The sequence below is a fragment of the Aphis gossypii genome, unplaced genomic scaffold, assembly GCF_020184175.1.
Source record: "Aphis gossypii isolate Hap1 unplaced genomic scaffold, ASM2018417v2 Contig00521, whole genome shotgun sequence".
Lineage (NCBI taxonomy): Eukaryota > Metazoa > Arthropoda > Insecta > Hemiptera > Aphididae > Aphis > Aphis gossypii.
Genome location: NW_026083142.1, coordinates 31,986 through 46,369, shown reverse-complemented (window position 1 = coordinate 46,369; position 14,384 = coordinate 31,986). Strand labels below are relative to the sequence as shown.

Sequence of the window (14,384 nt, the reverse complement as noted above, 5' to 3'; positions counted from 1 at the left end):
GAGAATTTTCTCCTTTTTACTGATACACAGATCACGGGTGAAGGACCAAATGTTAAGGTGAATACAACGGTGTATTTTTAATAATTAAATTTATCATTTATTTTCGTTTGTTTTTTGTCTTTTCGGAGTGCGGTGCGTTTTGGTACGAGTTTTATTTGCGACTGACTAACGGCTGGTTAAAGACCGTCGGTGATTGTCGCCTTTATTAGATAAAAATATACATAACCCGACCGGTCTCAACCACGAACAATAATTATTAGCTTTACCTGTGATAAAGCGACTCGTACCGAACAAATCTAATGGAACATTAGTAACAAGCCCAAGTTGAGGTATTTGTTCTAATATACTAGTTCTCAAATGATATTCTTTATCAGATTTACAGATAAACTCTTCATCTGTTCGCTTTCTACTTGGAATATCAGAAAAACAAATTCTTGTTTTAATATATTTACCTACATCCCAACATTTGGTACAACTCGAGTAATCCGTGTGTCCTTTAACACCCAAAACAAATGATTTCGCAGGAGCATCTGAACAAATAAATTTAATACAGCACTTATATATTTTACCATTATTTTCCAAGCCATTTTCAATTAGATCTTTAGACTCATTAACAAAATCCTCTAAAAACTCAGGAGCAAATTCAGGTTTTTTCGAACAACCATGATATATATATCAATAATAAATACTTTGTTAAAATCTAAAATTTTTCCTAAAATTGGCCATAATTGACTACCAGATGACTTACTAATTGGAAGACCGTCTATACCAATCATAAGTTCAATTTTATTATTCTGATATTGTTCCAAGTTATTTAAAATGTTAACAATTCCTTTTTTAAGGCCGTAATACCAATAATGTCCAAAATTTATTTCTTTAATTCGCATTGATCGAGGAGTGTTTAATAATGTTCTGGGGTCATTAGGTAAATCGGTATGACAAGGATGAGTTTTTAAAACTTTTAATAAACTACGTAAAGATGTATGACTTATGCGTTCTTTAGTTGCCCATGTTGCTAATAGTTCGTTAAAAGGTAATTATTTTAAATTTGAGTTGAATTGAAATGGAATAATAGATTCAAAACATAAACTGGTGGTATTTAAATCATTATTATCAATAATAAAATTATTTTCTTGATTTATGATTTCAAAATTATCTACAGGGTTGAAAGATGCATTATCATCAATAGGCGGATTTATAATATTATGATTATCATTAGTTTCTGTATTAGTATTAACAACATTAGAAAACAACATATTTTCTACATTTTTTATACGCTTTTGAATTCTACGTCTCAACTGTCTTGTGGAAATATCATTTACTGGGCGTAAATCCCTATTAAATATAATAAAATCAAAAATATAGGTAATTACTAATTAATAATGTTATTTAAAATCGCAATTTTTTATTATAAATTGGTAGGAGTTATTGAGTTAATATTACCTATTTAATTATTTTACAAATATATTTTTCAATAGAAATCTTATGTAGATACCTATTAATTTTTAAACTATGAATATAATTACTACCTAGTAGCAATCAATTAAACGCTAGTAAAAATTGAACATTGGAAAAAAATGTATAATATGAAAATACAGATCTTGTAGGTACTAACTTTTTTACTTATGATAATAATATATTTATATGTATAGGTAGGTACACTAACTATCACTATAATAATCAATAATACCTATCTACATAGAAAAGTAAGAAACTACCTATACTAAAACAACAAAAATTGCTTCTGCCTTACATAAATTTGCTACCACCTATAAAGTTAATATAAGTATGTTGTACCGACAAACATGGAAACTAGAAAATTATATTGATATATAGATATATTTATTTATATTTTTTTAGTAATCTATCTATTGTAAACTTATAATATAGGTAATGCATAGGTAGGTACCTAATGATATATTATCATACATTAACACATTTTAAATAAAAGCAATTTTAGTAATTGATTTGAAAAACTAATTTTATAATTATTATAGCCTATAGGTACGATCGTTGTAGGTACATGTACTAATTATTATAATTTATAATTACCTGACATCAGTACTCCGCTCAATCTCTTTCAACATCTCTTCAGATTCTGAGCTAGACATGGCGAATTAGTGAACAGCAAACACGCACTTTTTTTGATAATGCCACACAACGGCACAAGTCAATGCACAAGTGCACAACGCGTATTAATAATTAATACTTTATACTTAGTAATTAATATTAAAATTATTAAAAACGAAAAACGTGTCGAACAAGTAAGCACGGTATCGACATGTGAAATGGGAAATATTCGAAATGATCGGTGAAACAAACACGAACACTTACAGTGAAACTTTGATGGTAGGTAGCGGGCGGAGAGCAGGGGTATGCAGATACTAGATAGTAATCAAAATACTTAGAAAAACCCAGGCGGCTTGCAGCTATAACAACGCCATTAGCAATGGCTTAAAATAATATTTTATCAATTTAATATTATTATAATACCATATTATTATTATATAGACTGCCACACAATATATATATAATTGTAGTATGTACCAACCATACGCGTCTTTACAGATTACAGACAGTTACATTTTATAACAATAAATTAACAGCTCGTATTACGATTCATTATGATTTATGTTGAATTAAATAATCCAAGTTAAAGTAACGATACAGTATTTAATAAAATACAGCTGAATACCTATATTTAGTTATAATTACTTATTATTAGTAGGTACATAGTTTTATTTACTTACATATACCTACATATGACTATTAATATAAATATGTACCATAATAATATGTACACTATTGTACATATTATATATCTACACGTTACACAATACACATCATAATTTTGTATATATATAATAACAGTTATTAATTATATATTATATATGATGATTATTGATTATATGGTTACCCAAACGGAAAATTGGAACTTAATTAGGAGCTTCCTAGGAAGTGACAATTTAATTCATAAGCACCCATAAAATATGTTAACCTGGACGGGACAGTCTTAGGAAGGTCTCGTCGGTTCCTATCGGGAAATTCCTACTATGACATAATTTGGTACTAAGTAGGAAGTTCCTAGGACGGTCAGTGCTATTAGGGTAACTATTACATATTCTAACTATTTTACCCTCGTGTTATCTACTACTTGCGGTTTTTTAGTATTTTATTCTAAGTAAATAATTATGATTATACAGTTATAACTATAGGCTATGAGATAACATAGGTACACGATAAAATAGAAAGGAAATTATTTTATACATATTTCCTTTGTTTTCGAAAATTACTAATAAATATAAAAACTAATATTTTATATTGCATACCGAATTATAATTATTGAGTTGATATCTATATACTAAGTATTTAGTATAGATTATAATAGACTATTATCCTTATTCCTTAGTATTTAAAAGAGAATAACTCCGGAAATTTTCGTTCAAATTTCAATGCAATACGTCAAAATTTTCAGAAAAATTAGCTGATTCACATTTTGCTTTAAAACATGTATGGTCTCGTTTGAAAAACCAAATTTGGTATCGCCACAGGATACTCCTTAAATGTTGTGAAAAATCTAAGTACTTTAAAATATTGTCTTTAATTACATTTAAAAATTCCAAAAATCAGAATTTGAATATATGCATAATCTAAGCATAAAAATGGGATGAGTATGCTTAAAAAATCACCCGTATATTAACATTGCAAGATGACTTAACTAAATATTCAATGGGGATAGTATTACCTATTCACCAATCACCCAGCTAATACAATTGCCGAAGCATTTGTAACAAATTTTGTATGTACACACGGCATACCACAAACAATATTAACCGATCAGGGCACTGATTTTCTGAGTAAAATATTCACCGAAGTATGTAAATTATTACAAATAAATAAAATAAATATTAGCCCATTTCACCCACAAACAAACGGTAGTCTAGAAAGATCACATAGGACGCTAACAGAGTATTTGAGGCACTATGTCGACAAACAACTCAACAACTGGGACGAGTATTTACCTTAAGCATTTTTTGTATACAACACCCAAAGAAAAATCATTAGTAATATTGATCATGCAAAATTGTTGACTGCTAATAAAGCAAACACTGTGAATTTGACAAAATCTTTTTCAAATTAACTTAAATAATTGTTGAATTAATTATATTTTTGTCACTTCAATAAAAATGTATTATCAAGAAAAGAATAATGTACAATATTATTATTGAATCGACAATACTATTTATAGATTATTATATTATATTTATAAACAGTATACACTCAGTATATACAACCAATATGAAAGGGACAACAATATTTTTTTTAGATTGAAAAGATTATTGTTATATTAATAATATGACTTATCAATCAACCGCGACTGTTATATTGTTCTATTCATCAGCTTCACATGCTTTATTTAATCGTTTAAAGTGCTTTAAGTGTTTAAACACAATTATTTTGAAGTTGCGAGAATTCTTTTTTGTTATTTGAAAAACGATCATCGGTATCAGGCGAAAAGTAAGTATAATTTATTGTTGCCCTATGGGCTTGCTACGATGCGGCGATAACGCCTGGTATGTTTGACATAGGCAACCAAATGTTCGACTCCTGAGACTGACGAGGTAGGCAACACAAGACACAATAACGACGACGTAGATAAGAGGAGGCCAAAATAACTTACAATTAAGGGACCAAGGAAGTTGAATTTATACACGGGAATGAGGAAGATGAGTCTATTTATAATTGGTGGGATGTCTAGGTGGTCGCCGGTCGGAATCGGTTTGGTGCAAGAACCACCGAGCTCACACAGCTTGGGCAATACTTAATCTCTAAACTTAAAATTACGATGATGATGAGCGATGTGGATGATGACTTCACGAGACCACCGACGGCGGACAGACTTGAAGACCTTGGCGGCCTCTCACACACCCCAGTGGGTGCTGGCGGTCTTACGCACTCAATGTAGCACCAATCCCAATCTCGGGCAATTGACTAGTATCGGCCAACGTTGTCTCAAGTCTCAATGACGAGTTAGTGTAGATCAATACACGGTAATAATACAAACAGAAAAATAAAACAACTCACGTGAATGGTGGCACGGTGTATAATTTATTATAATAACAAATGACCGTTTCTTGTCGCAATGACTTGGTCGATACAAAATAGTGATATATATATGCCGCAGTGGCAACGAGATTAACGAAGACAATTCGTATTGCTTCAATGGCACAATTAAGCATAAACATACATATTTTAATAAAAAAAATTAACGATACTTTTTCAAAAGAAAAGAAAAACTATCACGTATTGTATATCGGACATATATATATACAAAACTAAATTGATAAGAAAAGGGCGTTGGCCGCATAATCACAAAAAAAATATTGAACACATGACATTAAAACAAAACAAATATTACGACAAGTGACAACGATAACACTAATCATAACTTAATTTACGTAATAATATAATATAAATACCTAACGAGTAATGGTTGGGGACGAAGAAAAGGGAGAGAGATACACACTAGTCACCGCCATGTTGTTATGCATATCGCATAATGACGATAACGATGCGCCGTAGCAACACTTATTTTAAACAATAAGTATGATTTGTTATATTTGTAAGTCATCTATTAAAGGATGGTTACCAGCATTAGTGGCTCACTATAAAGTGTTCCACATTCTTATGCCTGACAGTAATTACACTTGTTGTGAAGACTCGTGCAATCAATCGTTCGGTAACTTGTCATCTTTTAAAAGGCACGTGAATAAAAAACATATGGAAATGGTACCTAGCAATATCTCAATTGTGCCAGAAAATCAAAAAAATGTTACAAATAATGCAATTTTAAGTAGTGATATGATGATTTCTGAGGACCAAGGTGTTAATGTTTTCAATAGTGTTACTATAATTAATGGATTTAATTTCGAAAATTTTGTCAAACAGCTTTATGAATCTACCGTACAGTTTATTTTGAGTCTTTACAATAATAATAATTTTAATAATAGTGATGTCATTAATATACAGACTGAATAAAGGATAATATTTTAAAACCAATGGCATCAATTTTAAATAATGTAGTAAAAATTGAAATCCAAGATCCTATTAAACTTTCTAAATGTAATAATCTTGAATTAGTAATTAAAGACCCTTTTCTGTATTGTAGCACTGAGTATTGCTTGATACGTTGGTTAAATGCAGAAAAAAAACTGCTGACAAGTATACAACAATTTACAATTAATAATGAGATGTGTGCTGTTAATATCGGGGGTACTCTTAATTATAGGGAACATTCAACTAAAGGTGTTCTAATGCCTTTAAAATTGCAATTTAAAAATTTTTTGAACATGGTGACAATTTAAAAAATATGAAAAATAGAGTAGAGAGTCTCAGAACAGATAATAGTACTATTTCTAATTTTGTACAAGATAAATTATGGCAAAGTAAAATAAGGCAGTTTGAAGGAAGGTTAGTTTTTCCATACTTCTTATATATGATGATGTAGAAATTAACAATCCACTATCATCACATGCTGGTTTTCAATCAATCTCTGCTATTTATTATAGCTTTCCCCTTGTTGAAAATAACTCTAAACTATCAAACATTTTTTTAGCAGCATTAATTAAAGCAATTGATATAAAAGAGTTTCGTAATGATGCTTGTTTACTAGAGTTAATAAATGAGATGAACAGTATAGAAAAAGAAGGTGTTAGTATTTCTACTGAATTTGGTAATATACAAATTCATTTTTGGTTTAGTATTAGGAGATAACTTGGTCCTAAATAGTTTACTTGAGTTTAGTAAATCATTTTCTGCTAATTACTATTGTAGGTTTTGCAAATCACACAAGTTAGTTTCCCATAATCTATGTGAAGAAAATAGTGCATCTATGCGTACTATGGGAAATTATGCAGAAGATGTAGCTTTAAATAATTTTAGCGAAACTGGTATTTATAAAGAATCAATACTAAATAAGTTAAATAGTTTTCATGTGACACAAAATTATGTTGTTGATATCATGCATGACATTTTTGAGGGTGTTTGTCATTATAATTTGTGTCATATAATAAAGTACTATATTGACTTACAGATATTCTCTTTAGAAACATTAAACCTAAGAAAAAAAAATTTCAACTATGGACCACTTGAAAGTGGAAATTTGTCTCCCGAAATCACAGAGCTACACTTAAGTAAATTTCGTTTAAAAATGACAGCAAGGGAGATGCTGACATTTGTTCATTATTTTTCACTTATGATAGGGGATTTAATACCCATATATGATGAAGTTTGGAATTTTTACTTGGTTTTTATTAAAATAATTCATATTCTTTTATCATACAAGTATACTGAAAGTACAATATCATATTTAAAACAATTAATAAGCCAACATAATTCTATGTATACACATTTTTTTAATGATACGTTAAAACCAAAATATCATTTTCTAATTCACTATCCTTCTATTATTGAACAATCTGGACCACCTAGGCATTACTGGTGTTTTAGATTTGAGGGTAAACATAAAGAATTGAAGATGTATGCTCGTACAACATCTTCTAGAAAAAAAATAACTTTAACTCTTGCAAAAAAATTTCAATTTAAGTTTGCTCACATTATTACCAAATGTTTCATTAAAACACAAACATTTTATAAATAGCATACCTATAGATAGAGAAATGATTTATAATAGTTATTTTTCTGGTAATTTTCAATTTTCATGCTATAACCAAATAGAATATATTGGAACTTTGTACAAAAAAGGATATTATCTTACCAAGTTTACAGACCAGGTCTGGTTATTTGAAATCGATGAAATTATAGTTGTGCTGTTGTGCATGAATCTATTGATAAAGAATATTTATGTACTAAACAAATTGAATTAGAAGGTTTTAATTCACACCTTCAGGCATTTGAAGTTAATATAAACAAGAATATATTAAATAACTGCTTGATCTTAGGTATCGATGAATTTAGTGTCCCTCCTATAAATATTAATGAAGTATCATCAGGTAAATTGATGATTCGCCTTAAAGAATTCCATTAAGGCTGTTGAAAGCGGGTCGTTTTTGTGTGCATTTAGACCAATAAGCGAAAGTAAAAAAAATATACTTCCAGTTGTCCAATTTTAATTTTGAAAAAATGTTTAAATTTGTTGTCTCCTTGTCTATGTTTTGTAGGAAATCGATTTTTGGTTTTTTTTTTTTTTAGTAACACAATAATAAAAGTAAATTTTGGAAAAAAAATGAAAATTAATTTGGTACTATATTAATTAAACTATATAAAAAATTGAAAATCTATTTCCTACAAAACATAGATATGGAGATAACAAATTCAAATATTTTTTCAAAATTAAAATCGGACTTTTGGTACTAGATGAACTTTTCTTTCTCTTTTTTGGATTTTCATAGCCACATAATAATTGAAACATTTTTATTTGCAAAATTTAGTGACGTGTGACTACGCGTATGTACGCTACGGATTTCCGAGAATTAAAGAATCTTACATGAGTTGTTGACTATTATACGGGCGATAAGAAATCAATTATAGCTCAGACAGACATAATAATATTTTATTATTTACAATTATATTATAATATACTTACATAGTTCATTCGAAAAAGGCGGGAAAAATTATTTGACATTTAATGTTTAACATCACGATAATATACAAAATTTCTAATACAATATTATTCAGTATGCCATCGTGATTCAGTCCGTGCACGTTTATTTGTTCTCCAAATTAACACACTACCGATTGTTGTTTTTTTGTGGTAAAAATGAGTGATTGGCGTTTCGGTAATAAAAAACGTCCTAATTTATTTATTAAACGAAAAAAATTGAAGCACAATTTGGCAAATTTAAGTAAAAAAAAAAAAAGAAAATCAAGAACTCGACAATGACAGCAATAACGTTTCAGAAATAAGCAATAATCCGGAAAATTATTCAAAAATGTGATTTTATAATTATTTTAAATCTTGGTGGTACCAATTTATATGTATATATACCTATTTATCCATTTTTTATAGATTATAAATACATCAAATCAGAGTAATGAAACATATTATGAAGATCAACATAAAAATAACAGGTATAATAATGTATATATTTAGAACAAAATAATATTTTTTAGATTAATACATATAATTATATACTATTGACTGAACAATTCACTCATATTTTGTATTTCAAGAAATAAATAAAAAAAATTAAAAAAAATAATAAAAATCAAAATTATTGTATGTCATTAATAACATTTATAGCTTATATTAACCCACATATAAGAATTTTTATAAGCAAAATAATAATTCTCAAAGTAAATAGTATTAATTTTACTTTTATTATTTTAATTCCCATTAGGTTTATTTGTGGTGGTAGACGTATTGTTGATATAAATCACTTATTTAATTCGATTCAGAAAATCAACCACCCACTTTTTGGCTGCACATTTGCAGATTTAACTTTAATAAATGAAAAGAAAAATGGTTTTTATTCCGAATTTATTTTTAAATGTACGATATGCAACAAATTAGAAATCATAACCAGTGAAAGTAATGATTCTTCATCAGTGTGCATAAATACAGCAATGGTTACAGCAGTTATGAATACTGGGCAAGGATTTTCCCAATTGGACACTTTTACAGCATTTTTAAATATGCCGAATATGTCCAATCCAAGTTACCAGCAGTATCACAATAATGTAAAAAAGCACACCGAAGATTTGGCTTTTGATGCAATGATCGATGCTGGCAAAGAAGAAGCTGCGTTAGCTATAATGGAAAATAATGTGAACGAAAAAGGAATTCCATTAATTACAGTGATAGCTGATGGCGCATGGTTGAAGAGATCTTATAAAAGTGGCTATAATGCTTTGTCTGGTGTAGTAAGTACATTCAGATATTTAAAAAATATTTTTTAGTACTTTAATTATTTATATTTAGTTACGTAATACATTATTGTTTAATTTATTATTTAGGCGTCTATCATCGGGTACAGGACCAAAAAAGTTCTTTTTATGGGTGTAAGTAATAAACACTGTTCAGTCTGCCAAAAAAATGAAAATGGCGAAAAAGAATCACCATCGCATCAGTGTTTTAACAATTGGGATGGGACTTCTACTGCCATGGAATCCGATATAATTGTCGAGGGATTCTGTCAAAGTGTAACTATGCATAATTTAATATATAATAAATTAATCGGAGATGGAGATTCCAGTGTAATGAAGAAACTAATACTTGCTAAACCTTACGCTGATCACGACATAGATGTAAAAAAAATAGAATGTATGAACCAGTGGCACAACCAGGAATTTTTCATGGGAGGGGTCCAACAAAATAAACCATCTTAATTTTTATAAAAAATACATATTTATATTAACAATATATTTTTTAATTAGTATTATTATTTTAAATATTAAATAAATGCTAAATGCTAATATAGACATTTCTCAAAGAAAAACCAAAATGGCGTTTTATTTATTAATTTATAATATAATAATTAATAGTACGAGCCAAGGGGAGGGTCCGGACCTGGAGTCCACCCCCTGGTTGCGCCACTGGTATGAACCATATTTTAAGAAACTATTGTAATAGAATTGTAGACATATCATCTCGTCGTAAAAGTTCTTCTGGAACTATAGTTCCAGGATTTTTAAGAAAAACATTAAAAGATAGACGACTTAAATTAAGGTATGTTTAAATTTAGGTAAATTTATACACATAAATAATAATAAAGAAAAATATTATAATATGTTGTATTGAGAAGGAAAATAATATGTTATTCAATGTTTTAGATGCGCGATTACAAAGGCAATATTGCATAGAAAAGAAATGCCTTTGACGCATAATGAAAAAGTAATTCTTCTAAAAAAAGATATTTTAAATAGTCCGTTTCATGTATTTGGTAGCCATTCTGAATGTTCAAGGTAATTTATTTATAACCAAAATTTTCACTTATTAAAAATATTTTACTAAAATTGTTATTTTTATTTAGTTATTTTTGCACTGGTCCAAAAGAAAATGAAATTGATTTAGTTCCTCAAATGGAAACTTGCGGTTTATGGGCAGATATATCAGGAGCTAAAAATTTTGTTGCCTATCATGCTCAAAGCTTAATTTATAATGTAAACAATAATGCTGTAGAAGGATTTAATAGCGTAGTAGCGAAATTTGTTGGTGGAAAGAGGGTGAACTTTTCTTTACGAGGTAAAAGTTTAAATTTAGAATTATTTATTTTTAAATTCAACATAAATTACATACCTATCTAAATAAAATCACATAAAAAAATATTTTTTATTTTAGGATCATACAGTGCAAGATGTAATGCTGCAGTTTCATCATTTAATTTTGGTCCAAAATATTTAAATAATTTTCATAAAAAAGTTACAAATATAAGTCCTGGAATATATACTAAAAAATTCGTAAACAAAATTAATAAAAACCAGCATAGTAGAGTTGGTCGACGTTTAAATTTTGAAAAAGCCAGGTATAAATTATTTAATTTAAGTTGTAACCATTTAGAGGTATCCTACAATAATATGAGGTGCAATAATATGTCTAATAATATAATATACTGTAATACATAACATAACACATTATAAACAACAATACTTACTTTAGTAGTTCTAAAATATATCTTTTTAATCTACCTGTTATTTAAATTAATAGAAAATTTGAGAAGAAAAAAAAATGTATTGCTGGACCAGATGAAGATTATGGAGCTGTAGACATTGGAATAGGTATAATTGATATGCCACTCGAAGAATACGATGCCAAAAAAAATGCATTTTTAAAAAAAATCTATTTAACCGTCGATGAAATAGTTAAGATTGAAAGAAATACTATCGGACAACAAGAAAATGACGATTGGAAAAAATTTAGAAAACAACGACTCACGGCATCAAATTTTGGCAAAGTATGTAAATTAAGACCTACTACTCCGCGAGCGAATACTGTAAAATATATTTTATATGATATTTTCCAAGGAAGTTCTTCTACTAGGTTTGTAGTTTATTTTTATTTTATTTATTTTATAATAGTAAGTGTATATATTACTAATTTTATAAAATGTTCTTCCAAGGTATGGTATTGAAAATGAATCAGTTGCCCGAAATGCATTCCAAAAAACCATAAAGGAAAAAATCGAACCATCAGGATTGTTTATTCATAAAAGTAAGCCATATCTCGCAGCGAGTCCTGACGGGTTAATAGGCAAAGACGGTATCATCGAAATAAAATGTCCTCCAAGCATAAAAGAATATACTCCAGAAGATGCAGTAGATAAAAAAAAAATAAAGTACATGATATCCGATGGTATAAAAGTGACTCTAACAAAAACTGATAATTATTATTATCAAGTTCAAGCGCAACTAAATATTACAGAGAGGAACTACTGTTATTTTGTTGTGGGACTCCGAAAGGTTTATTATATGACTATTATAATAGACGTAGGATCTAAAATATTATAATTTATACGTTCAACTTTATAAACGTCTTTATTTTAGGTTTTATAGTAGACAAAATAAAAAAAGACTTCGAATTTTGGAATTCAAAAATCGAACCGTTTGTAACGACATTTTACATGGATTCTTTATTGCCTGAAATAATTGATCCGAGATTTGACCGAGGACTACCAATTAGGTCCGGTATATCAGAAAAGAAGCTGTCTTGATGAAATTAAAAATATGATTTTCTATAATAAGTATTTGTAGTATAATAAATCGATAACTATGTGTATTATCTGTCTTGTCAATACTACCTATTACGCGCTGCGGCGGAAATAAAATTATTAGTAAACTATTTTACTGATAAAACATAATAATTACGCGTTCGGAGAACTCACGCACACTAATGATCAGTCACTACGCACACACTCACACAGCAAATCACAAAAATTATAGAATATTGCCTATATCCAACCCCTTGAAAACGGTCCGCTTTCAACAGCCTTAAACTTAAATTATTATACCTAATTTAGTAATTTGTACATATGTATATATATATATATATATATATTATTTATTAAGAAACAAAATGAATGATAATGCTGCAATTGGTAATGATTCAGATTTAGCATTAGTTAATGATTTTTGGAACTGCAGTAATTCAAATGTAAGTATATGTTTACTTATTGTATGTAAATTAACAACATGTAACTAACATGATTATGTACCATTAAAGGAATTTTAAATATTACTACTGTAATATTATTATTATAATTTTTCTGTTTTATTATCTTATGTTCATAATATAATTATATACAAATATCAAATACTAATATAAAATTGACGGTGCATGTGTAGGATAGTTGGGTATTTGTATTTTATGAAGCACGATTCAAATAAAAACCCTAAGGGAAAATTATACGCTAAATATTATAATTCTATAAGGCTTCTTAAGACAACAGGTTTAGTGGCAACAAAGTTGACTTCTAGAAATCAAGAAAAACATAGTGGTCGTAAGCATTGCACAGAGTTTGGTAAGATTATATAGAACATTTTAAATTGTTAGTTGAATTGGTATTACATAGTATATATAATTATTCAAAAACACTACCTTTATTAATTTAACTACAAAATCAAACCTCTACAGTTAGTGGCTCAAAAATGTTTCTTTAGCTTATTTAAGTGCAGTGCCTTTTCAATTGTGTACCTAATTTGATGCATTTGTATTATACTTTTCAACTTACTGATTTATTATATTTTGCAATAATATCATAAACTACTCTAATATAAAGAAACTAGAAACCTTATTCTTGACCTTACCCTAAGTTTTAAATACTGATTTTTTTTTCTTTTACTGTTATTAGAGTCGGAACAGAGTGTTCAATATGCAGTTGATGAAATAAAAAAACAATAATAATTTTTCAAATTTTAATGATTTGGAAAAGTTGTGGAAGGAAACTGTTAATTACCGACTCAATTCCATTCAAAACATTAATTCTACAAAAGAAATAATGGGAATGTGGAAGACTTACACATTGCCTTATGGGTTTAGATTAGTAAGTTCAATCAATTTTTTTACCAATTTCACTTATATAATATATATACAAACCCATTAATTACAAATAAAAATGTTATATGATATACTTATTATAGGTTGACATTGATTTTAAAAAATTGTAATCAGAATGCCCAGACTTTATTAATTCTTATGAACAAAAATACATCAAGGTTAAGGAACTCTTCGAAATAAAAATAAAAGATAGTTCTAGTAGAAAATTATTTGAAGAATACAAAAATTCTTCCTGCATCACAGAAAGTAATTATATTTATTGTTACTACTATACAAAATTACTACACTATTTACATCAAATTATAAGTTAATCGTGAATTACTATAATTAATCCCATAGGCGGAGATTCTATATGAAATATTGAAGGGGGCTC

At 28.2% G+C, this 14,384-nt stretch overlaps 1 protein-coding gene across 1 annotated transcript; it reads left to right on the top strand.

Annotated features, from left to right (window-relative positions):
* Nucleotides 1-5,607: 5,607 nt before the first annotated feature.
* Nucleotides 5,608-12,668, top strand: LOC126554496 (uncharacterized). Its single transcript, XM_050209569.1, is given in 12 exon segments — nucleotides 5,608-5,740; nucleotides 6,617-6,733; nucleotides 9,533-9,882; nucleotides 9,976-10,282; nucleotides 10,504-10,687; nucleotides 10,792-10,923; nucleotides 10,992-11,203; nucleotides 11,300-11,483; nucleotides 11,666-11,998; nucleotides 12,078-12,403; nucleotides 12,406-12,417; nucleotides 12,502-12,668. Coding segments are annotated over 12 exon segments (2,457 nt in total).
* The last annotated feature ends 1,716 nt before the right edge of the window (nucleotides 12,669-14,384 follow it).